General features: G+C 39.1%; 1 protein-coding gene across 1 annotated transcript in view; it reads left to right on the top strand.

Moving 5' to 3' along the window:
- Window positions 1–18,612, top strand: part of LOC101834491 (cytochrome b-245 heavy chain) — a 32,476-nt gene extending 13,864 nt beyond the window's left edge. The window contains exons 6-13 of the mRNA XM_005080577.4: window positions 759–949; window positions 3,869–3,998; window positions 6,493–6,585; window positions 9,824–10,077; window positions 11,521–11,683; window positions 12,949–13,095; window positions 14,788–14,912; window positions 16,088–18,612. Coding sequence (XP_005080634.1) covers window positions 759–949; window positions 3,869–3,998; window positions 6,493–6,585; window positions 9,824–10,077; window positions 11,521–11,683; window positions 12,949–13,095; window positions 14,788–14,912; window positions 16,088–16,214 — 1,230 coding nt within the window. The 3' untranslated portion in view covers window positions 16,215–18,612. The remainder of the gene's footprint in view (window positions 1–758; window positions 950–3,868; window positions 3,999–6,492; window positions 6,586–9,823; window positions 10,078–11,520; window positions 11,684–12,948; window positions 13,096–14,787; window positions 14,913–16,087) is intronic.
- Window positions 18,613–26,140: the final 7,528 nt, after the last annotated feature.

The following is a 26,140-nucleotide window of genomic DNA, read 5'->3' as shown; positions in this document are numbered from 1 at the left end:
GGAATAGCTTCAGCCTGACCCTGTGCATCTCTGTGGATCACAGCCTGCTCTTGCCAACTGATAAGAGCTCTGACCTACAGGTTTTACCATTTTTATTTTTCAGTTTCCTGAAATAGACATAATAAGAGACGATCTATAAGGACAAGTTAAAGCTAGCCCTGTGAGATGTGGTCTGTGAGTTTTCCCTTACCCAACTTTCTCCTTTTCTCTGACCCATTCCTTCTTTGCTGAGCAACTTCTCTTGGAACACCGTGTTTCTAAGTCACTTGCCCATCAACTCTCATCTCAGGGTCCACTCCTGGTGAGCTCAGCCACAGATGGCAGGTATTCTCAGAATTCATTGGCCAACTAAGTACTTTGACCTTTCCAAATCAAAGAGATAGCGAGCACAGGACTCTGTGAGGACATGTTTTACTAGATCAGTTCTTTATCATTGAACTCCATTAGAATGTAACAATTCTTATTTATCTATGACTCCTCAACAGTGAGACAGTTTAATTTGAAAATCTCAACACCATATCTCTCTGAGAGACAGGATGAGGATAGCCAAAGGGCCAGGAAATGCCTTATACAAACAGTTTTAAAACAGCACTCGGGAGGCAGAGACAGGCAGATGTGAGTTTGAGGCCAGCCTGGTCTACAGAGCGAGTTCCAGCACTGCCTTCAAAACAATACAGAGAAACCGTGTCTCGAAAAACAAACAAAACAAAAAACCAGAAACTCCTGCAATTATGAGCCTACATATTTCTATTTTCCAGAACCCTGAAGGGGGCCTGTATGTGGCCGTGACTAAATTGGCTGGAATCACAGGAATTGTCATCACACTGTGCCTCATATTAATTATCACATCCTCTACCAAAACCATCCGGAGGTCTTACTTTGAAGTGTTCTGGTATACACACCATCTATTTGTGATCTTCTTCATCGGCCTTGCCATCCATGGAGCTGAGTAAGTTTTCTAACTCCATTGCCAAAGACTTGGGGCTCACTTTCTAGATGTATTGTCCAGTGGCAGGCAAAGCGACCTTCCTTGCTTTTATGTGGTCATCCTGTCTGCTGAAGGATTGTAATAGAACAGCAGACATCAGCCAAAAGAAACAGCAACATTTTTGCTTTATTATTGCACCCATCTAACTCATGTTGCAGTTATTTAAAATAATCTTGAAATAAATACCTAGTTTCAAAGTAACCATCTGTTATGGTTAGTCTCAAGGCCACTGTGTATGATTGTGTAGATGGTCAACTAAAAATTCTGCCTAAAGAAAAGGAAGGGAGTCCATTCTCTGTTTGCCACACCTTATTGAAAGCATTGGTAGGTTCTTGGATGTCCACCACATTGTTTACTATGGCTAAATCACAAGTCGATTAGGCAACATCCCAAAATAAAAGAGTCAGTGATTAATCAGCTGATGAGGTATTCTGTTGTCCAGTTGATTTTGATTTGAGCAAATAATCATTGTCTACTGGGTATGAGGATCGATCTCAGGAACTGTGGGTGAATGCTAGCTAGAAAAATACATAGGCATTGCTTTCAAACTTTTGAATATGATGAAAGTAATAACTTCTACCAAGCTCTATGTCAGGTGCTAAGAACTTAACATTCAATGTTTCTTTTAACCCCTCTAAAGCATAGATGTGGAACCCCAAAATAAAAATAGTACAATATGTGGGCCAGCCCACTACCCAGCTGGTGTATAGTCTAGAAACAGTAGTCTAGAGTAAGCTGTGGTGAATACTCCCACAGAGATACACAGTACTTGACTGTATGCTTGAAAAAAAATCTGCTTTAATATCAAGTTTCATTTTTCTACTCTTTCACACCATCTGCACATAAAAGCCATGCCCAGGGAAGTTCCATGATGCCTATAGAGTTCCGGGAACATAAGGGTGGGGAAAGTTAATATGCAAAACTCAAGCCAAGTAACCTAGGGGTGACCACGTCTTGAGAATGAAAAGAGGAAGGATGAGAAAAAGTAACTGTGGCCAACTTCTGTGTGCATTCTTAACCTACTTCCTGTCTTGAACCCCTGATAAACTCTTTCTAAGCACTGAGAAATCTGTAGGAATTAACCATCCCCTACGTACTCCTAAAGCAACAGAGTGCCTTTTAGTGGAGCTTGCTCAAAATTCATCTATCTCAGTGAATCCTACAAAAGTGAAGATATTTCTTTCCCTCCCTCCTTTACTAATCCCACCACTTCTTTGCATAGTGGCATAGATATCCATCTTCCTTTGGTTTAGACAGGGATTTATTTGTCTTATTCTCTACCTAAGTCATAGTTGCTTTTTGCACTGGGTAAGTGATTGCTCAGGGTCTCATGGCTAGGTAACAGCTGATTTGCCAACTTTGGGTCCTAGTGTTTAGAGCATGAGGAAAATACTGCATTTTTCTATTAATTGTTCCCCATGTAAACTAGGGAATCAAGATCTTTTGTAATTGCTAATCCTCAGGTTCCTGCTTTGTAACTGATGTTTTCACCTGCCATATCCATTGATCACTAATTCAATCTTTGCTGAGGAAAGACACCTGTTTTACAGATGGAGTGACTGATACTCAAAAGAAGCTAATTTTGTCAAGGCTACCAAAGTGTGAATGGGGAGACTTGAGATTTGAGGTCAAACCTATCTGTGTGCCCTCATGTAAAATTTTCAAAAATCACACTTGCTTCTCAAACTTATTTCACATATTAACTGAGATAATTGGTGAATAGTACTTTTCCTCAAGCCTACCCATAATAAGTCCTCATACAAGGAAAGTCTCTTCACCAACACCTAGGAATAGGAAGGGGTTAGTTTACACAAAAATTCCAGGCAAGTCAGAGTGGCCTAATGAGACCCAGTTTCACAAAAGGGTGGAGAATGGTTAATGGCCTTGAGTTAAAACCTTCTCAGAATATACTAAGTGCTAAATTTTAGGAAGCCCAAATGAAGTTCCATGTCTCTTCTATTAATATACTCTGAAGACCATGCCATTTACAATCTTTGAAATAACTTACTCCATTTTGTGCCTCCCTCTTTCCATCATCACTAACCCAGTATTGCCTAATATTTTGATATTTGCTTACTTAATAATTATTGAATTGAACTAAATAGACTGTAAGCACCTTAAGAAACATAGTATGGTGCTTATATCTGTGAGGATGATTAAACCTTCTCAGAAAGATATCATTTTTTAAAATATTTTCAAGATGTAGTCTCACACGCAGACTAGGCTTGCCTGTCCTCAAGATCACCCTCTTCATGCCTTAACATGAAGAGTTCAGGGACTACAGGTGTGCACCATGCCTGGGCTTGACAAGTTAGTGATCTACAAATAAAGCACTTCTGCTAGCCTCAGGGCCATTGTGTATGGTTGTGTGGGATGTCCAGAATATAAAAATGCCTGTCCAAAATTCTGGATGGTAGTCTGCTCTCTGCTGACCACACATTCACTTGTAGGAATGTCTTCACAGATGATCCTTTTCAAATGTGCACAAAGGCACTCCATGGGTTAACAATCAGCCTTCTAGAACTATTGGCTTTTTTCTGGGTTCTGTTCTCCTTTTTTATTTTTTAAAAAAGCACATGTTGGTAATCCAAGACTCACAATCCATAAAATGTCACACATCAATATTCTTTGTACCACTGCCCAACCCAGTGTTTTTTTATTGTTCAAGATAGTTCATTTCCTTCCCTGACTCAATTGGAAGGTGTGATAATAAAAAGCTCATGGTTCCCCCATCAAAATCCTTGCAATATGTCCTTACAGCTCATTGTTAGAGTACTTGCCTAGCATATATGAGGTCCTGGATTCCAAGAATCTAAAACACTCAAGCAGTTTGCTGTTTTGTTATTAAGCAATGTGGAATTACATTTTTTTATTCACCAGACGAATTGTACGTGGGCAGACTAAAAAAAGTTTGGACAACCATGATATAAAGTTCTGTGAAGACAAAATCTCAAAATGGGGAACAATAAGGGAGTGCCCAGTACCAGAGTTCTCTGGAAATCCTCCTATGGTATGTATTTGTATTGCTTTTGTTATAGGGCTATTTTTGGTAGGCTGAAGAAACAGGTACAACTATTTTAGATACTTTACTATGTGAATTGCCTAGAACTTTTTCTTGAAAAACAAAGTTTACATTGATCTGTTGTCAATGTTCTAGAATGAAGTTGGAAAGCAATGATTTTAAATTGCTCTATGGGGTGATAAGCTACCACACCACCATCACCGCCTCCTCCTCTTCTGGGTGTGAAGATTACAATAATAGCAGTTAACAGTTTTCCAAGGTGCACTTAGGGATTCTATTCTGATCTGAGCTGTAGGGCTCAAATAAATCACTTATAAGGAGCTGTGGGTCTCTTTGGTGACCAGGAAGTCTATATGGCATTACATATGGCTTTCAGGATTGTTAAGAAAATGGTTGAAGCAGTGCATTGTGCTGCCTTTAGGTATCAGGAGACCCTGTCTATCAGGACCACAAAAGTTGCACAGCCAGACTCATACAAATACGAAGGGCAGTCACCTTGTGATAGAGTAAGGATGAGACAAGGTAATTAGGAGGAAACAAAGGGAAATACTTGCTTTCTCCCATAGAGATTTCTTCTGAGTTCCATTCTGGGCAGTCTTTATATATCTGTCCCATAAAACGAGCTTTATAATCTCCATGTGTTCTTTCCTTCCATTGGCAGACACTATCCTTTGTTAGTTGCTGTGTTAGCCACTGGTGTAAAATGAAACAAAATTCAACATTTGTCTGGGGCTTCTGACTAGTATTATAACTCTTTTCTTAACATTGTATAACATATAGACACATCTATCCCATGTTCTCCTATTCTCTTTACATGGGAAATATGCTTTTACTATGCACATCAAACTACAACAGCTTAATGCCTTTGAGTATCCCTGCTCATGAATGAAATCAAGCTGATTAAATAGTGACTGGCCCTACTATATTCAGACATTAATAGAAAGGGTAAAAAAAAACTTTTTTTAGTTCTTTTATGGGTGAGAGAAGTCACAGTTCCTTAATGACAGCTGCAGTGAGTTCTACTTCCCTTGCAGGCAACAGCCACAAAACTACTTCTAGGTTTCTGGGGATATCAAAGGAAATGTCCAAATCTGATGCCATTCAATGTCACTCTACAGTATCACATGGGAAACAGATGGGAGACATTTAAAGCACCCATCTTATTATAAAGATGAAGTAGAGCAAAAGAATACTACTCACCCCTGTTACAGATACTCTTAAGCTTTAGTTAGTAATGTGGATAATCTGAGTACTTTCTTTTTTCCAACAATATAATGTCAAAAATATAGTTTAATAGACTATTGAAACTATAACATCCTACTTATATGGTTTCTAAACCTGTGATCAAACACCATGGCAAAGAGCAAATTGGGGAGGAACTGGTTTATTTAAGCTTATAACTCTCAGGTCACACTCCATCACTGAAGGAAGTTAAGGAAAGAACCCAAGGCAGGAACCTAGAGGCAGGAACTAATGCAGAAGCCATAGAGGGGTACTGATTACTGGTTTACTCTTACTGGCTTGCTCCTCCTGGCTTGCTCAGTCTGCCTTTTTATAGAAGCCAGGACCTCCACCTAAGTGTAGCACTTCCCTCAGTGAGCTGGACCCTCCAACACCAATCATCAATCAAGAAAATGAATACCCTACAGATCTGCCCACAGAATGTCTGGATGGAGGCATTTTTTTCTCAATTGAGATTCCTCTCCCAAGATAAGTCTAGCTTGTGTCAAATTGACAAGAGAAAAATCCAACAAAACCTGGACATGAGAAACATGCTTTTATTTTCTACTTCAGATTCCAGTCTAGAAGATTAAAATTTAGATATTTTAATTTTTGGTACTTCAAATATTAGATTAGGAATCCAACTGGTAGACCTGTTGGGCCTAAATGTTTATATAGAACCTAAAAAATCAATGAAGCAGTTCCTATATTCTGACCAGAGACTTATATAGAAGCCTTAGAACCTTCATGTGTGTTCCTGCAGCAAAAACATTGCATAGCTCTTAGAGTCTACCAGAATATTGAAGAAGATGGCTGAAGTCTTACACAAAATTTGTCATCTTGGAAAGATTAATTTTAGACTCAATTCCTTGGAGAAAACAATTACAATGTTGCATTAAAAATCTCATGAGACAGGTTCATTCTGATGGCATTTGGGCTCTGTTGTAGGCTAGTCCAATGTCAGTTTGACACTGAGAGGAAATCTCATTCTTGTAGCAAGTTCCTCTGAACGTCTCACACTGTAGATGCAGATCCTATAACATATAACCCTAATGTGGCTGTTTTACTGGCTTTACAGTTTATCTGAACTTTTGATATTTTCATATATTCTGTTTGATAAAAAAATGCTCATCAGTAGTAAATACTTAAACAAGTATACAGAGGTTAGCCTGGCTTGTAAAATGTTTTCTCATTCTGAATATTTCAATAGCTGTCACCACTCCCTTAAAACATCTCATGTTTGTATTTGATGTGATTGCAGACTTGGAAATGGATAGTGGGTCCCATGTTCCTGTATCTCTGTGAGAGGCTGGTTCGGTTTTGGCGATCTCAACAGAAGGTGGTCATCACTAAGGTATTCACTGATGTGGGAATTCTTACTAGCTAAGTATCACATGGGCAAGTCCCCTCACATTCTCTATGTTGTTGATCAAATAGGTCTCTTAGCTACTTTCATTTTATTAAACTGAAAACAGAAAGCCTATAGTTTATTTTAACAAGTTTAACTTAGTGATGAAAATGATTGGTCTCTACGTGGGGACATTATAAGGTATCACTTTCTATGATATCCCCCTACACACACACATAATGTCTTAGTGAGCCAAAAACTTTTAGGTACCAAAACCAAGAAGCAAACGAAGGAGTATGAAAGATCTTTCTAGTTCTTCCTTCTATTCTTTATAAGTAATCACAGTGTATTAGTTTCAAGCGTATTAATGCATAAGCTTCACCTTGAATTTGGTCTCCAACCTCCAAGTCTGGAGTGCCTTTTCTCTGTTTTCATATATTTTGTTTTACCTTACAAAACAAAGAGAGATATATACAATTAAGTAGACTTATCAGATACATACATAGACAGACAGACATATAGCAAGGTTCCTTGTTGCAGTTTCAGCAAAAGCCCAACAAGATTGTTTTGTCAAATAAACTTTTGTTTGGTTTTTCAAGACAGGGTTTCTCTGTATTGTTTTGGAGGCTGTCCTAGAACTTGCTCTGTAAACCAGGCTGGCCTCGAACTCACCGAGAACTGTCTGCCTCTGCCTCCCGAGTGCTGGGATTAAAGGCGTGCGCCACCAACGCCCGGCTTGTCAAATAAAATTTCATTCGGATAAATTCACTTCAAAAACCTATTATAGGTTATTTTTGAAAGACATAAAGATTCCTTCTAGCTTCCCACTATTTTTCCAGGTGATACCTATGGAGAATCATAGCTAGTTCTGCGGTATTGGGTGTTTTGCCATGTAGGAACATGCAACGGCTCTCCTTTTATGCTATTTATATTGTATTATTTTTAAAAATCTAACAATCAGCAAAGGGGCTTGCCACAATTTTCCCTTTCATAAATTAGACATGACCATACCCAACAAATATTTCTCCTTTACATATTTCTGTGATAAATTTGCTGTCTTTTGAAGAAAATGAATGTTCACTTTCTTCTCATGCAAATACAAGAAACAGGGGTTATCCAAAAATATTCCAGTGAGAGTGCTGTCTACTAGTATATCTTACTTAGTTAAATCCTCTTTATGCTCGTAATAGTAAAATTTCAACATGAAAAATTGTTTTTACCAAAAAAAGGAAAAAAATTATTTTTACCACCAAAATTACAACGGGGTAAACAATTTTCAGCTTAATTTTCTCTATTCAAAATGATGCTTTCCAATTCCTTATTTCAGAGCAGATGAAGTTGTTTGTAGCCTTGTCATAGGAGATGTACTTAAATCCCAAGTTTTGAAAATGTTTTACAATGTTTTGGTAAGGCTAGGTTTCAAACTCAGGCATCACATATGCTAAGTATATACTTTGCCACTTACCTGAAGCCATGATAGTAACTTTTCATAGTAGTAATCCTCACAGTTGTGCAGTTTACTCATGGACAGAAAAGGCCAACAAAATCAATGTTCATTGAGAAGCTGTTGTTCCTGTCCTCCAGAACTTTCCCTCCTTTGGTGAACTTCCCCTTGTCCATACCTGTCCTCTGAAGTTCTTCTAGGTATTGTAAGCATCTTTGGAGAGCAGTACGTCTGCTTTCTGATTGTTTTTACTTTGATTTCATTCAGTTAGCTCATAATTGCACATCTTTATAAGCAACAATGTAGTGCTCCCCTGTGTTATACCTGTATAATCAAGTAAAATAGTAACACAGCTTCCAACTCAAACATACATAATTTCACTGTTGTAAAGACATCCAAAGTTTTGTAGAAGCAGTGGCATAGGCAACATATTTTTCAGCACCAGAACACTAGGACCTTCTCATCATACCTGACTGCAAGTCAGTACTTACAGACTCTCATGTCCTCTTCTACCCCACTCTCCCTAGCCTTTTCTAACTACCCCTTTATACTCAATCTCTATGAGCTGAACTCTTTCAGATTCATAATGAGTGAGATTATGCTGCATCTGTGTCTGGCTTATTTCACTTATAACATTCAGGTTCATATTGCACATGGCAAGATGTCAACCCTTTAAAGCTGAATAGCCATCTACTGTGCAAATGCAGCACATTTTCCTTATCTAGTCATTGTACAGTTAGGTTGATTCAAGAGCATAGCTGTAGTGCTGAAATAAACTTGGGAGTGAAGATACCTTTTTGACAAGAAAAAATACTTGCTTTCTGGTTCCCTTATTCTGTTCCATTTTAGAATTACCTATCCATTTACTCGATTTGGATGATTTGAATAGACTTTCTATGGACAGTTGTATGTATGGACAATAAATATAGTACCTGGATTGGGGAGAGGTAGATGGTGTCCTCCCTAAGTGGGGAGAAATGTAGAAACATTGCATGGAGTTGAGCATGTTAAGGTGTGATTCAGGACAAGAACAGACATCATGGTTAGCTTCATTTGGGGGCTATTGCAACAATCAGTGAAATCTGTATATTCTGACTTCTGCCAGTGCCCTCTCTTATGACCACGGAAGACAGAAAGAACGAACAGGAAGCTTGGTTTTTTCTCGTGCCTTCTTTAGCTTCTGAGAGAGAAAGAAAATCAGAACAGACTGATAGTTTCAATTTCCTGCTAAAATCTGTGAAACAGAGAACTGAATGCATAAAATTTATTAGGAGTGTATTCTCAGGAGCTGTACTCATAATAAAAGTAAAACCAGATGTGGTAGCACATTCCCATGATCCCAGTAATCAGGAAGTTGAGGTAGGAGAGCATGAGCTCGAAGCCAGCTTGGGCTACATCTCTTCTTCCAGACTACCCTGGGTTATATACAGAAACCATATCTCAAAACAAACAAGAAAAAGTGTTAAAATATTAAGAAAGATAGAATGAGGAAAAGAGATGGGCTTACCTGGCCCACACTGTGGTTGCAGCTGCAATGTCAGCTGATCCTACAAGGGAATGTTGGAGTTGTTTCAGACTGAAGAGAGAAGACTAGGACTTTGTGTCCGTAGTTCAGTCCATCATTAGTCAATGGCTACAACTGAGAACAAATCCCAAATGAGAGATGTACCTGTTTCTGTGTTGGTCCTTAAATAAGAGCCACAGGTAGGGCACATTAAAGAAGTATTTTATCCATGTGAATCCTGAAAATGCAAATGTTTTGGTGACGTTTAATTTCCAGGGTCATGTTTTATTCTGCAGGTGGTCACTCACCCTTTTAAAACCATTGAGCTTCAGATGAAGAAGAAGGGATTCAAGATGGAAGTAGGACAGTACATTTTTGTCAAGTGCCCCAAGGTATCCAAACTGGAATGGCACCCATTCACACTGACCTCTGCTCCTGAGGAAGACTTTTTTAGCATCCATATCCGTATTGTGGGAGACTGGACAGAAGGGTTATTCAATGCTTGTGGCTGTGATAAGCAAGAGTTCCAAGATGCCTGGAAACTGCCTAAGTGAGTACAAAATGTATATTGCAAATGTGTATGAGTTCGCAAGAAATGGTGCTTAATAGTTGTGATTCCCTGCCTCACCACGTGATCCTCTGAGTGACAAAGCACAGTGGTTCAAAGAATACAGCTGTGTGTTTACCATTGCATGTGGTGTGCTTATGCATATTCTTAGGTAACTTAGGTAAACTATAAAGCATTGAGATTAAGTATTAGTAATATCCTAATCTTTCTTTAAATATGTGAAGGCCAAGTTGTATTAACTTTTTATGGAAAACAAAAGGCATATCAGAGATACTCTTCAATTTTAAATGACATCATTTGTTTGAAAGTATTATTTGCTTTGCATCCTTCTCTCCACTTGTCTAACACTTGGTACTGGGGATTCGGTAGATGCTAAAGAAAGGGCTTTTGGATTGTTTGGTGACTAATAAAATGGAATGTGGTGCTATCAAATCAACACTGTTATTATGATTTTTAAAAGTCTTACTTAAATGTGCAATGCAAATAGGAATTTCAAATTTGGATTGCCCAGTCAGGCATGGGGACCATGCCTATAATCCCAGTACTTGGGAAGTGGAAGCAGGAGGATAAGGAATTCAAGGTTTTCCCTGACAATGCAGAAAAAAATACAAGGAGCTTCCCATATAGCTCTATGAGTAAGAGAGCTTCCTGTAAAGGCCAGATGTCCTGAGTTCAATCCCTGTCCCCCTGGATCACATAGTCAAAGAAGAGAAACTCCTGAAAGTTGTCCACTGATATCGTGTGCACACATACAATAATAATAATAATAATAATAATAACAAAAATCAGATATACTTTTCTAAAACAAGAGACAGATGTGAGCCAGAGAGATGGCTTAGCCATTAAGAGAGCTGGCTGAGCCTCCAAAACAATACAGAGAAACCCTGCCTCGTAAAACCCAAAAAAAAGAGAGAGAGAGAGAGCTGGCTGTTCTTCCAGAGGACCTGGGTTTGATTCTAAGAACTTACAACTATCTAACTCCAGTTCTGAGCCAGGGTAGGGGCAACCATCCTTTTCTAGCCTCTATGAGCACCAGGTATGCACCTGGTACACAGACACACATGCAGGCAAGACACCCATACACAGACAATAAAATAAATCTAAAGAGGCTGTGTGTGTGTGTCTGTGTGTGTGTGTGTGTGTCTGTGTGTATCGTGTGGAGAAGGAAAGAAGAGCATGAAAATGAATAAATGCTCATGGTAAGCTATCAAAGGTTTTCAGTCAGATAATCACTCATATTCTTAGTTTCAGTCTCCATGATGGAATTAAGTGACTTACATGAAAGCCATTTTATGAAGGTTCCCCAGGCATACACAACCTCGGCAGATTCAACATAGTGCACATCTCCAACAATAAAGTGTATTCTGCTTCCTGTACAGATGAAGAAACAAATACAACTATCTATCTCCTTCCCTTTCCATTCAGGATAGCAGTTGATGGACCCTTTGGCACAGCCAGTGAAGACGTGTTCAGCTATGAAGTGGTGATGCTAGTGGGAGCGGGGATTGGAGTCACTCCTTTTGCCTCCATTCTCAAGTCTGTCTGGTACAAATACTGCAATAATGCTACAAATCTGAGACTCAAAAAGGTAAGATCCTCTTATTTTCTGGAAGGCCTGAATTAGATCCCATGGTGAATAACAAGACTTTCAGAGGTCAGGGCATATGAGCGAAATATCTGAGTGATTACAGAGAGGCCAGAGAGGCAGGCTTCTCCTCTAGGTCAGTTAATGTGCTTGTGCATAAACAGATCAATTAGCAAAAGTAATATGCTCTGTTTGTGTAGCAGTATTCTAAGTTCAGAAAATTTGAGAAAATGTCTTTTCTATCATCTTGGATTATATAATGATATTAGATTATATAATGACATTGCCTCTATTTTCAGCTCTTTAATATTTCTTTTTAGCAGGATAGGGTGGGAGCCATGGAACTTTTTACTTACCTATGAATGTTGTTACATGTCGATTACTTGATGAGAGGTGTCATGGTAAACCTCAAATTATTCTAGTAACTGTTAAGATAGCTTCTGATAGGAACATTGAGGTTTAGTTTACATTTCATTCTTTCATTTTACTTTGTTTCTATGTGACAAAGGTGTGAGTAAAACTATTTTTCCCTAGGAACTTGCGAGGGTCTGGCAGTCCCAGGCAGGGAAGACGTCCTATAGTATCCACTGTATTGATATGTTTGGCCATTCTTAGAACAGATACATAAGAAGTCAGGGATTCTGGGAAAGAAACAGCAGCTAAAAGAGGGACTAGAGAGCCACAAGATAGGGCTTAGCTATGTATTAGCTAAACCATAAGTTTATTGATTTACTTTTCAATATTTTTTATTTATGTATGTGTGCTTGTCTGTGTGTGTACATACGTGTGCACACACATGCCAGATATGTAGAGGTGCTGCTAGAGGCTAGAAGAGTGCAGATTCCCTTAAGCAGGAGTAACAGGCATCTGTGAGACATTTGACGTGGGTGCTGGGAATAGAACTTTTATGCCCTGGAAAAGCAGAGAGCACTCTGACCCACTGAACCCCCTACCTCTCCAGCAGCTCCCCAAAATGATTTATTTACTGATCTGCCTGCCTGAAGGTCAGAGAAGGTTTATGTAAATGAGCCTATGAAGCATTCACAGTGTGATAATGCACACCTGCAATCCCAGTACTTGAGAAGCAGAGACACGAGGATACCAAGTTTGGAACCAGCCTAGGCTATCTTAAAGACCCTGTCTTGAAACAGTGACAAATATCATCGGAACCTGTTTCTAGGCCTTCTGGACATCCTCAGAAACCCTTCTTTTGAAGCTGAAAAAGACTACCCCCTATATAATCTGATTTGTGGCCCCTCCTTCTTCAGATCTATTTCTACTGGCTGTGCAGGGACACACATGCCTTCGAGTGGTTTGCAGACCTGCTGCAGCTGCTAGAGACCCAGATGCAGGAAAGGAACAATGCTGACTTCCTCAGCTACAACATCTACCTTACCGGCTGGGATGAGTCTCAGGTGAGGACAAGAATCCAGTTCTCGGGTCCTTCTCAGTGTGCCCAGAGCGTGTTGGCTTCCTTTTACATATTTATATTATTTATGCAAATGAGTATATGTGATGAAAATTACTTGGAAACTACTAAAATAAAATAAGTCAGTTGTCTTCAACTGAATGCAGTATAGCTTCCCACAAGGAACACAAGTTTAAGAAATGCTGCATGAAGCCTCATTAGAGCCTATAATGGTTAGTTTTAAGTGTCAATCTGGGAAGGTAATCTCAATTGAGTAAATATTTAGATCAAATTGGCCTACAGGCATATCTGTGGGTTATTGACTTAGTTGGTAATTGATGTGGGAATATGCAGCCCATCATAGGTGGCACCATTCCCTGGGCAGGTGCCCCTGAACTGTATACGATAGGAGAAAGCTAGATAGAAGCAGAAAGCAAGAAGCATGGGTGCATTTATTTCTTTCTGCTCTTGACTGTGGATATGACTAGCTGTTTTCAGTTCCTTCCACTTTGCTTCTCCACAACAATAATCTGTAATCTGGAATTGTGAGCCAAATAAACCCTTACTTGCCTAACTAGATTTTTTTCCTACTTTGTGATAGTGACAAGAAAGGAGACTAGCACAGGTTCCCTGTAGTATGAATTTGCTTTTCTTTGAGAGCAATAGCATCCTTGAAGGCAAAAGCAGAACTTTTGAGTCAACCAAGGAGGAAATAGTTAACTTTAGTGTTATTTGGTTTAGCCTTGCAGTCAGCTAAAACATGTTCCATGTGACCTTGAGGTCAGGACGTGTCTAAGACAGTAAGGAATAATAGGTAACTGTATTCACTGTCATCAATTTACCTTCTAGGTTTGGTAAGTTAGGACAAGGAGAAAAGAGTTCCTTGTTACTGTCATCAGTTTCCCTTGGGTTCCATAGCGGTTCAAAGACCCAGCTGTTGGTTCATCTTGAACTCACCATGAGTCACAAGCAGCTGCAGATCTAGATCACTTACAGAAAGGCCTGGGCTGATTTCTTTTTGATCCAACAATGGAAGACCAACACTAGAAAATTAATTACAAGCATCTGGGAGATTTCCTGTCAATAGCAGGAAATTGAAATTCATCTCCTTTTAAACTTTATCCTCCCTGCCTACACTAACTGGGCCAGCAGTGAAGGTCTGTAGGCACCTGCCTCTAGGGGCAGGACTTTCATAATGTAGGAAGGCCACATTTCATTGCAGGGGCAGTTATTCTCATTTTGTCTCATCTTTGTGTTCTATTTCCTTTTCTTTTTTGTCTCGAGTTTAGGTTGGCCTTAGTTGAATTGTAAAAGATGATTTTTCTCTTTAATGCAGGGGGAATCTTGCTTCAAGTGATGTCTCCCTCACACTTGAGCTTTTACAAAGCTTTTTACAAAAGCACCTTCTGTAAAGGGAGTTACTGACCATTGGCTATGTCATTGTCTCATAAAGAAATGAACTGACTTATTGCTATCCATATGTCTAGCATAGTATCTGGATAGCAGATGGGTATAGAAGATCCTTTCATTCCCTTTCTTCCTGAATAGCACCCCTTACCATCATAATCAGTGGTGTGTGTGTGTGTGTGTGTGTGTGTGTGTGTGTGTGTGTGTGTGTGTGTGGTAAGAGTTCTATTTGATTTGTGAAATGTGTGTTATGCCGTGTTTCTTTTTCCTGAACGTATATTGTTTGTTACAGGCCAATCACTTTGCTGTACACCATGATGAGGAGAAAGATGTGATCACTGGCTTAAAACAAAAGACTCAGTATGGAAGGCCCAACTGGGATAATGAGTTCAAGACAATTGCAAGTCAACACCCTAAGTAAGGAGTCCTCCACTGAAGTGTTCTTGAAGCTGTGGTCTGTCTGAAGCAGCAGTCCCTGTGCACTGACCATACTTTATACTCTAAAAGTTAGCATTAACATTTCCATAATATGGTAATGCGGTTGAGTTCTTCTCCAAAAGATGCCTAGTATCTCTGACTTTAAGAAAGAAACTTTAAATCATAGCAAAATTACACGGAGAGTAATTTGCTCGACATCCTAATCCAAACCGCACCATAGCATTTCTTTATTTTAGTTGCCCAAATTTCACTAGTACATATGTTTAAGAAGTGAGTATGCTTATTATTAAAAATACTATGCCTTCATTTTCAGTTCAAGTGTCTGAGTCAAACCATAAGTTGACAGATGACACAAGTTTCTTTGTGTTGTCACTACAGTTTTGTCCATTGTGAAACCTTGAGGAAATCCCCTTGTCTCCTAGAACACACAGAAAGCACATGAGCTTATTATAAATATATCTTTCCGAATAGATGTGGCAAACACTTTGACTTGCTGTTGCAACATGACAGTGTGATCTATAAATGGGTTGAGCTGCATGCATAGTTATTCTGAGATGCATGTGGTCCATTAGCTCCAGGTTAGATACTCTTGCTTTATTTGAACCATGCTTTCTACACTTTGATGAACACTTAAATTACCTGGGTATGTTTTTACATACATATTCTGATTTATTATGTGTGAAATGGGCCTAGAAACCTACATTATTAACAATACGATGCTTTTTTTTTAAGTGCCATGGGGCCACATTTTGAAAAGCAAGGATTTCAACTCTAAGACTTAAAGGGATGAAGCTGCTATCTGAGTTGGGGTATCCAATGAGGGCTTGTTACTGATTGTCAAATACTAGAAAGATGGGTGGGGCTAGTGTCCTACAGGAAAGTAGTACACTGTAGCTTCACATATTAGTCATGATATCCTTGTGGTAGAAAGTTCTGAAAACTGTGCTTTGATTTCATTTTCTGGGGCTATCAACAACTTTTGAGTTCTCCCGCTTTCCCTACAGAGGTAAGCCTGATCCTTGTGAGTTATATGAACATTTTTTGTCATTTTTCAAAAAAAGAGTAGAAGAGGCTCTACTTAATAGGAAATTTACCCACTTACTTTGTTGTCCAACTAATGTCAAATCCTGAAACTTTCTTTTCTTTCTCAAAAGCACCAGAATTGGAGTTTTCCTCTGTGGCCCTGAAGCCTTGGCTGAAACCCTCAGCAAACAGAGCATCTCCAACTCTGAGTCTGGCCCTCGTGGAGTACATTTCATTTTCAACAAGGAAAACTTTTAACTCAGCTCTTTCATGAAGAAATAAGTGTATGCTGCCAAATGCCCTGATATTGCTGGTTGACTGTATGAGTTCCATCCTCTGAAGAAAGAAGGCGGAAAGGAAACTTTAATGACATAGGCCCCCTGAAAATAATTCCAAAGATTGTTTGCTACTGATAGTCACATTTGCATGGAGCTTCATGGCTTTCACAGCACTCTTACAAACATCTCATGTTGCGTTAGTTCATATTTCCCTGTGCATGCCAGAAGAGGGGACAGTAACAATTGTCTGGGGCTCATTTTAGGATAAACAACAGGAGCTCAAGTAATTTCATCACTTTCCCTCAGATTCAGAAGCTGAAACCAGATCTATGCCACCTGACTCCATGTGTGGTGATGATTTCATGTTTAATACCAGGCCATCTCACGAATCAGATTTTATACCCTCCCCAAACAGGAGAGCTAATCAAAGAGTATCTCATCACTCTTCATTTTTGTTTCGTCTTTAACGTTAGCATTATGCAAAAGGATAGGTTTTTTTATGGAGGAGATATAATGGTAGCGACAGGATTGTCATGGAAGTATATTCCAGTTTACCAGCACAACAGTCTAACTGGGCCAGAGATTATTTCCTACAGGAACAGTAGACTGGAGTTAAGGTGGCACTCTGCATCTAGCATGGTGCTTGGTAGAGTAGGTATTCAATTTCAGCTTATTGAATGAATGAACAAATGAATGCAAACATTTAGAGCTATACAATGTCAGAGTGGAATTAAGCTGAGGCCAGAGACAAAATTGCCCTTCTGTTACTTTTACAAACCAGAGGATCCTGATTCCCCTGAAGGGCAAAGAGCAGGATATGACCGAGTAGGATAACCTGGCCTAATGTATTCATCTCATTGTTATTTGGAGGCAGGAGGGATGAATTCAGAGACCTAAGCTGCTATGATGATGCTGGCTATAAGCCCATAAGAAGGGAAAGAAAAACACATCCGTTTATTTCCAGAAATGGTCTGTTCTAGCCAACTCTTGTGAATTTTGAACTGAATTCTAGCAAACATTTATCTGATAATACACATCCTGCTTAGAATCCATTTATTCTTTTTTTTTGCTTAGATACACAAATAGATCTGTGTGTATAGATAATACTTGTTTTTACTACATCATTTCCATCACCACCATTATCAGCATTAACATCTTCCTGAACTATAAATTCTCGAAACTGTAATACCCAAATAGTGAAGAAATCACACCCATTATTTTATGGGTAACTAGAAGTTCAAGACAGAGTCTAAATCACTGCTAGAATAGTCACAAGTTCTTTTAAAAATCTACTGCCATTTTGGGAACTAAAAACAGCTATGATTGCCCCACCACCAGGAATATATATATTTATAACTATTCAGCTTTGGAAATGAGGAAGAAAGAGCAGAGGGAAGGGCAGATGCCTTGTTGCAGAGAAAAGAATAAGTGGAGACAACAGAAGAGAAAATAAAGTACAACACTCAAAAGGGGAAGGGTGGGGGTTGGGGAGGGGTCTCAGTGCTTGTGTTTCACCCTCCATTTCTGTTTTGTATGTATTGCTTGTGACTAAGGGAGGCATGCTGATCCATCTAGTTCTGACTTCAGATGCTGTTGAATGTTTTCAATTCCGGTCACAAGTTTTGATGTTATGTGGACATGTTGAAGGGACTAGATGAAGTGAGAGCTCAGATGTTACTTATACACCGTTATTCTGCCATCATCCTTAGAGCACTGAAGGTTGCTTCCAAGATGTGCACATGATACCACAAGAAATGTTCTCCCTGGAGAAAGGTCGGGCCTCTTCATGTTGCACCCTAGGCATGAGAACATTCATTCAACATGCATTTGTTTTGTATAATTCACATGAGTAAGATACTTTGTGCATAGTTTCAATTATTTGTAGCAAAATTTGAGCTAGAGGGAGACCTCAGTGATACAGAATTTGAACATATATTTCTAACAAAGTGGTATTAAATAGTGTCTCTCTGTTTGTTGCTCCAAGAATGTTTCTCCAATTTTCTATACATACCAACACAGTTCCCAAAATAGAGATCTACCCTGTGTTATTCTGGTTATGAGATGGAAAATGAGTGCAATGTGCTTCTTGTTTGGAAACTTCCTTCTTTTTCCTCCCAAGTCCCCAACCTCCAGCTCCCAGCTGCCAGCATAGCTCTTTCAGCTTTTATTTCTTAGAATTTAGTAGCAAATATTTAGATATGTATTTAGCAAAAAGTATCAAATGAGAAAATAAGGCTACACATGTTTTTCTTGCTTTTGCAATATTGTTTTTATGGAATTTGAATACATGCAGTTATTGTATATTAATGGTTTGGGGGAGAAGATGATCTGGGCATAACTTTTAGAAATAGCTATTAAAGTTTGTTTAGATGTTGAAATCAGTAAGCTTCCCCTGTGTCTGTGTTAAAGGGTGAATCCGCTAGCAGTCATCTCGTCTCTTTGGAAGAGTGTTAGTATGATGAGTCCATCGGTTATCAGCCCTCACTGGAGCTGTGAACACGTTTGGTGACATTATTCTGGGTGGAAAGAACACTACCTAAGGCAGATGGTACTAATACAAATATCCAACATTTGTTGAGCACCTACTACTATGCCAAGAATTTTACATATACCTCAGGTACCCCTTCAGCAACATCACAATGTACACATTTTAATCTTAATCTTGTTGATGAGAAAACTATCCTGGGAAAGATAATTGATAAGCAAGGGCCCTACAGGTAATGGATAAGTATATCAGTGATACATCCACATTTTCTAGCAATAGGGTCCATGTTTCTTCCACTAACAGATTAAATAAGGTTTGTGGAACCAAAATACATGCTGAGAATGGTTGAGTTATGGTGGTAGTAAAGACTGAGTCTCTTGGTATGTCAATGAAAAAGTTGGATCCATACTGATTTTCACTTTTAAATTAGAATAAAATAGGACACTGGAGGGAGGAAAGAGAGCATGGAGGTGATGTAATTTCATATAAAATATATAAATAAATATTTTTAAAAAGAAGTGAAAAGTCAGGTATTCTGATGCACACATGTAATCCCAGCATTCACAAATATTATAAACTCAAGGCCAGTTTGGCCTATATGTCGATCCTGTTTTAACCCCTCCCCTACAAACAAGAGTTACTTTTCTTGAAGAAAGGAAAGCTCTACTGATTCAATTTTGATTTAGTTTATATATATATATATACATATATGTACACACATATATATTATTAATAAATATTTATGCCTTTCAGAGAATAGCCAGCCGTTTTTTGAAGGGTGTGTGTGTGTGTGTGTGTTATAAATTTTCATGAGGAAGAAGTGAAATTATAAAATGACAGGATTTCTCAACTTTAAGTGCTGTTCTGCAGAACAAAAAATGCTGACAGTGGCTGGGCTATCAGACCACTGGTAATTTCTAAATTGTGGAAAAACGATTAACCAGTTAAGCATGGCTTGATTGCTGTAGTCTTTTGTATGTTGTTGAATGAGGACTTGATAGTCTACACAAACTAAATGGTCCAGCTCAGAGTTACTGAAAATAGATCAGTAATAACAAAGAAAATAGAAGATTTCAAATTGTACAAAAAGAGCCCAGTCCCCAAGTGACTGTTCTGTGACTGAAGGCAAGTACTAGGAATGGCAATGTATGAGAAGAAGCCACTGTGAGTTAATTTTGGGGATTTTACACTGAGAACTAACAACAAACAGTTGTGCTGGTCTTATTTTTGGGAAAAGCCCCAAACATTATATTCTGAAACGTGATCCTTCAGAGAAGATTGCACAAATTTAGCAAACCCTGACCTGTATTAAAACTTCAAGTTCAAAACATCTCCATAAATCCTACAATAACATTAGAATATTGAATAATCAGTTTTTTTCCAGTCTGTTAGATCACTTGATTTCTAGCCATTACTTCCTCCTTTTAGTTAGGCAATTCCCACTTGAGTAACAATATAATTGCTAGCCAAAAGGCTAAACTTTACTCTTTAGAATTAGATGGGGACAAGCCAAGTTGCAAGAATAAATCACCCATCTTTCCCAAAGAGTGTAGATCGGATTTCAGTGTGTTCCTGTGTTGACTGATAAGAAAAAAAATATTATCTAAACCCCTCTCACTGTTTATGGATTGTGTCTCTGTTGGCTGAAAACCACCATGGTACTCTAGTGACATGGAAGTTAATCCCTACCTAGTGTGTAAAGGTCAGCAGAGGTAGCTGATCCTCCTGCTTTTCAGTGGCAAGCTCTGCGTCAGCCATGGCTAAAACATCACACGCATACATCTGTGCTGTCCACTACCTGCTGCATTCATTACTAGATTCTCTGTTCTGCTGGAGTACCTGTGGATTTTCTGAGATCAAATACAACAGCAAGCTTGGCCATGAACAAATTACAAAGGAAGCCAACTCTAGAGCCTTTTAGAAAAAAATAATCCACAAACTTTACTTTCTACTTAAGGCTATGATATATCAAAGGCTGGGAGATGTGATTAAAAGGAAAAAATGAAGCAAATAGACAGTATTATCATTAACTAGAGAGAAAATGGAATACAAAATAGATAATTTTATCAGCTTTTAAAGAGGCAAATAATGTTTACACTAATTAAAATTTATCCCCAGATTTCCACTTCTATGTATTCACATGCTTTGTCTGCAATGTAACTTTGTGTCTCTTTCCATCAATATAAATACTCCCATTCAGTAGTATATTTAAGACATTGGATCTGTAGATCTATACCTTCCCATCAATAGGAGAAATAGTCCCTTAAAGTAGTATACTTAGTATACTGGATCTTTAGATCTATGATGATTACAACACACAACTCAGCTCAAAGTGAAAAAGTCATAAAAATGTAATTTTTACAACTAGTAGGCAAATCGCAGAAGACCTAACTATGGCTAAAATAGAATACAGAGTTATTAACTGTGATACTACATAACTGAAGGCATAAAAGAGGAGGTGGGGTATTGGTAAAAGTTGAGGGAGAAAAATGGTAGATGTGGGGGCTAAAGAGATAGCTCAGAGGTTAAGATGCTTATTTCTCTAGCAGAGGACCTGGTTTCAGTCTCCAGCACAGTATCAGATGGCTCAAAACAACATGTGACTCCAATTCCAGGAAGTCTGATGCCTCTGATCTCTGAGCACCTGGCAAGCTAGTGTGGTGCACATAAACTCATGCAGCATATACATAAATTCTAAAATCTCTTTAAAAAGAATATGGATGTGGGACTGAAAAGGTGTCTCAGTGGTTAACAGCACTGGCTGCTCTTCCACAGGACTTGGGTTCGATTCCCAGAACCCACATGGTGGGTCACAACTGCCTGTAACTCCAGTTCTTGGAGATTTGATGCCCTCTTCTAGCCTTTGAAGGTACCAGGAATGCATGGGGTATATAGACATACATGCAAGAAAAAACATAAAATACAACTGTAAAATAAAGTAAGGACACACAGTATCTGTGCATATGGGGACAACCATGAAAAGAAATCCCTACTTCCTTTATTAGTTTCTGTTTTAGTCAAGACGTACTTGATGGCCCTGCATTGAAGTGTATATGAGCAGGAGAAATAGGACTTAATAGATTAACAAAAGAAGAGGACAAAATGTTGGGTAGTTAGGGAAGTGGGAAAGATGCAAGAGAAATAGGGGAAGAATGAATATGATCAAAATACATTCTATGAAATTCACAAAGAATAAGAATACTTCTTAAAAATCTCAATGAGTTTAAGAAACAGATATCACTTTTAGGGACATGTTACATGACCATTGCATATTGACTGGGAATAAGGGAATTGTTGAAGCCCTTATGGACGCAGGCTCTCCTCTTCCTGCTAATATTACTAGCTAAGAACTTTACATATTTCATCTAATTTACTTTTCAGACCAGCTATTATCTCTGCTTTACAGAACAGAATGTTGTAGCATCAAGATACTAAGCACTTTCTCTACTCTCAAACACCTAGGGCATATTAAGATTGAAATCCAGACTGTGTTTTCTCACAGCATCACAGAAAAATGATGAAGGGTCAATGAGAATGAGTTGAAATGCTTGCATTTGTGGGGACGGTGGATGGGAATTGATCTCAAAAACTGACCTTAGGAGAAATGGCTAATTTAAAACTAGAATTTTACTTAGTAATGACATAGGAAAGCAAAATTAGGTCATGATGTTAAATAGTTTAAAAAACCGAGTGAGGGGAACACACCTCTAATTTAGTAAATCAAATTGACAAAATGCTTAAAGCACCATCTGTAAGTACAGTGCAAATGTGTATGGCTTCCAGGTCAAGGGTCAGTGTGGATCCTGGTGGGGGAGGAGACCAGAAGCACTCCAGCTCTACAGAAGCTTGTAGAGATGAGACTCCTGTAGTTCACATCATTGAAAGAACAGACCCCTGACAACTAACAAAGAAAGTCAAGAAGGAGAAAAGCTTTTGCTTCCTGAGCCACTGATAATTGAGGGCTGTTTATCATCACAGCATAAACTAGTCCAGGACTGGTTGGAACAGTTGGCTTTAAATGATAGGTCTTCTTGTCCAGCATAGTTTTAGAGGTAAGAAGGTCCATCATGGGACTCATTTGGATAAACTCAAGTTCTCAGCAGGGCAAGGTGCCTGTGTGAAAGTCTACATCCTTTCATTTTCCAGCTTTTAAAGGTTTATCACCTTAGAATTCTATGGGCAGCCTCAATTTTCTTTGCAAGACAACATATTTTCAGTGTTAAGAACGGTTTTTTGTTTTGTTTTGCTTTTGTTTTTGTCTATCCTTTTAGGTTTAGTTCCAAGGGATACAGTCCATTGTGGCAGGGAAGGAATGGTGGCAGGACTCAATTGTTCACATGTTAGGAAGCATAGAATTATGAATACACCTCTCCATTGCTCTCTTGGCCCCTTCAATTATGGCTACCTTGCTGTCCCTCAGACATACTGGTTGATTCAACTTCTATTTCTTATCATTTATGGTCCCTCTGCCATAACTAATTTTTTTCACATATTTGTGTGGTTTTCTCCCTCTCGTTTCCTTCAGGTTGCAGCTGAAATAGACTTTTTATTACAGAGGTCTGCTTTGACCTGTTCATTTAAGATAGTAGCCCTGCCACCACTTACTACTTCAATCACTCTCTGGCTTCCCCTCAGTTATTTCTCTACAATACACGTTAGCATCTGATTATATTGGTTTATTGCCCACTCCACTAGAATGCTAACAAGTAAGTAGTTTTGTCCACTTTGTTTTCCTGGAGTTTTGAATGGTATCTAGTACACAGTGAACATTAAGTACCTATTCAAGTATTGCTTATAGAAATAAACCAGGGAAAGTCTGTGGAAAGAGTGTTGGAAAAAGCCACTAAGACAAGATTACAGCTGAGAGGCCTCTAAAGAAAGCATCAGGCAAGTCGGTGGTTGCTCATGCCTTTAATCTGGGCACTTAGGAGGCAGAGTCAGTGAGTTTGAGGCCAGCCTGGTCTACAGAGTGAGTTCCAGGACAGTCAGAGTTGTTTTTTTCATTTATAAACTGTTTTTGTTGTTGTTTCTGCTTGAAATTTTTTTATAAAAGTGTACTGTGTTTTTTATTTTAAAGCTAAATAACTATTTTTTATTTTAATTTTTAAATTTAAATTTAAATAGAAACAAGGTTACTTCACATGTCAATTCCAGGTCCCTCTCTGTTTCCCTCCCCTCTTCCTGTGCCCTCCCACCAACCCCACCCAATACCCCTTCATTTCCCCAGGGAGGGTGAAGCCCTCCATGGGGGTGTCCCTAGTCTGTCATTTCATCCAGGGCAGGACCTAGACCCTCCCCCAAGAGTCCAGGGTGAGGGTGCATCTCTCATTGTTGGAGGGGCACCCAAAGTCCGTTTGTATGCCAGGGATAAATACTGATCTACTAGGCCCAATAGATTGCCTAGGCCTCCTCACTGACACCCACATTCAGGGGGTCTTGATCAGTCCCATGCTGGATTCCCAGCCATCAGTCTGGGATTCAAGAGCTAACCCTGGTCAGGTCAGCTGTTTCTGGGGGGTTAAATCAGACTAGTCTTAACCCCTATGCTCATCAGTTCTCCCTCTCTGTCACTGGGTTCCTTGAGTTCAGTCTAGTGTTTAGCTGTGGGAGTCTGCCTCTCCTTCCATCAGCAACTCAATGAAGGTTCTGTTTCCCAGAATCTCTGGCCATGGGATTGTAGGCTGGCACTTCCCAGATCTATAAATCCATATATGAGAGAGTACATGCCATGTTTGTCTTTTTGTGACTGGGTTACCTGCTCAGGATGGTTTCTTCTAGTGCCATCCATTTGCCTGCAAATTTCAGGATTCCATTGGTTTTTTTTCTGCTGAGTAATACTCCATTGTGTAAATGTACCACATTTTCTCTATCCACTCATCATTTGAGGGGCATCTAGGTTACTTCTAGGTTCTGGCTATTACAAATAATCCTGCTATGAACATAGTGGAACAGATGTCCTTGTTGTATGAATGGGCATCTTTTGGATATATGCCTAAGAGTGGAATTGCTGGGTCTTGTGGTAGATTGATTCCCATTTTCCTGAGGAATCCAGCCAGAGCTGTTATACAGAGAAACCCTGTCTCAAAAAACAAACAAAAAATTAGGATTCTGATAATTTCTCTGAAAGAGTTGTAACAACCCAAAAAGGACTGTTCTTTTTACTACATGTACTGTGGCTTGTGAAAAGTGGCTCCAGCGTGAGTTTAAGAGTTTGACATAGTCTCACTACTTTAACTTTTATAGGAAAAGCTGGGGAGCTATGGACATCCATTGTAGGTAAGAGGCAGAGTGGAGAAAGAGTCATCACTTAAAATCTCATAAAGACTAAACTTCAAGTTTGTTACACTTCAGCTCACAATCAATAGCACCCTTCTGTCCCCTGGTGGTAACAATGCTGAACTACATGAGGAAATAAACAAAAGATCAAAGGAGCCAGTTAACTAGAGAGCATTCCTGACAGGTATGCTTGAGTATAATACAGCTTTTAGTTCAGGCAACCCTCTCTCCTACCCTTGTGCAAAATGTTTGTAGAGAGAATTTCTGCTGTGGTTGGAGTGCTGGCATAAGCAGCCTCAAAGAGCTCTCCAACTCTAGGATCTAGCACATATGTTGAGCCATTCTCAGGATTCCCCAGGAAGGTGATGGGCCAGAGTATACATCTGGACAACTTGGCAAAGGACAAAATCAGATCACAAAACAATAGATTCTGTTCCTAAGAGAGAAACAGAAAAGAAACTTTACAAGTCTACAGAGAAAGTGAAAGAATATTGAAAAATGAAAGAAACAAAGGTGTAACAGAGAGAAACAAGCAGAATATAGCCTTTGCTTCAGAGTTCCTTGGAGGTGGGTCAGATGAAAGCTGGTAGATCAAATTTCAGTTCTGGCTGATCACATCAACGATGGAATCTGGGAATTTTCATGTTAGCTTCCCCACTTAAGTTGACTGTAAACTACCAGTGCTATGGTTTGGATATGGCATGCCCTCCACAACCCCTCATTTGTTGAGCACTATATACCCTTACTGGTGGTACTGTTTGTGAGAAATTTAGGAGGAATTAGTTCACAGTGGTCACAATTTGGAAGAGACCCCTGTCTGGACTCTGCTTCTTGCCCACCATGATATGAGACTGCTCTAGCTCCTGGAGGCCAGAAGGTGAATAGCTCAACTGCGCACACACTTGTACTGTCGTGATGTTTCACCTTTCCTGAGGCCCATCAGCAGTGTATAGGACCAAGAACAAAAATATTGAAACCATGAGATAAAAGAAATATTTCTTTCTCCAATTCCTTCTTTTGCGTATGTTTTATAATAAGAAAGGTGGCTAACACACTTAGGAACTATTAGCCACAGTGGTACCATTAACAGAAGAAAATTCTGAAGTCCCACTCAGGCTCTGCCCTGAACTCTTCAAGGCAAAGAA

The sequence above is a fragment of the Mesocricetus auratus genome, unplaced genomic scaffold (genome assembly GCF_017639785.1).
Source record: "Mesocricetus auratus isolate SY011 unplaced genomic scaffold, BCM_Maur_2.0 Super-Scaffold_100033, whole genome shotgun sequence".
In the NCBI taxonomy this organism is placed as follows: domain Eukaryota; kingdom Metazoa; phylum Chordata; class Mammalia; order Rodentia; family Cricetidae; genus Mesocricetus; species Mesocricetus auratus.
The sequence above is the reverse complement of the archived record's forward strand: the minus strand, read 5'-3'. Positions and strand labels throughout refer to the sequence as shown.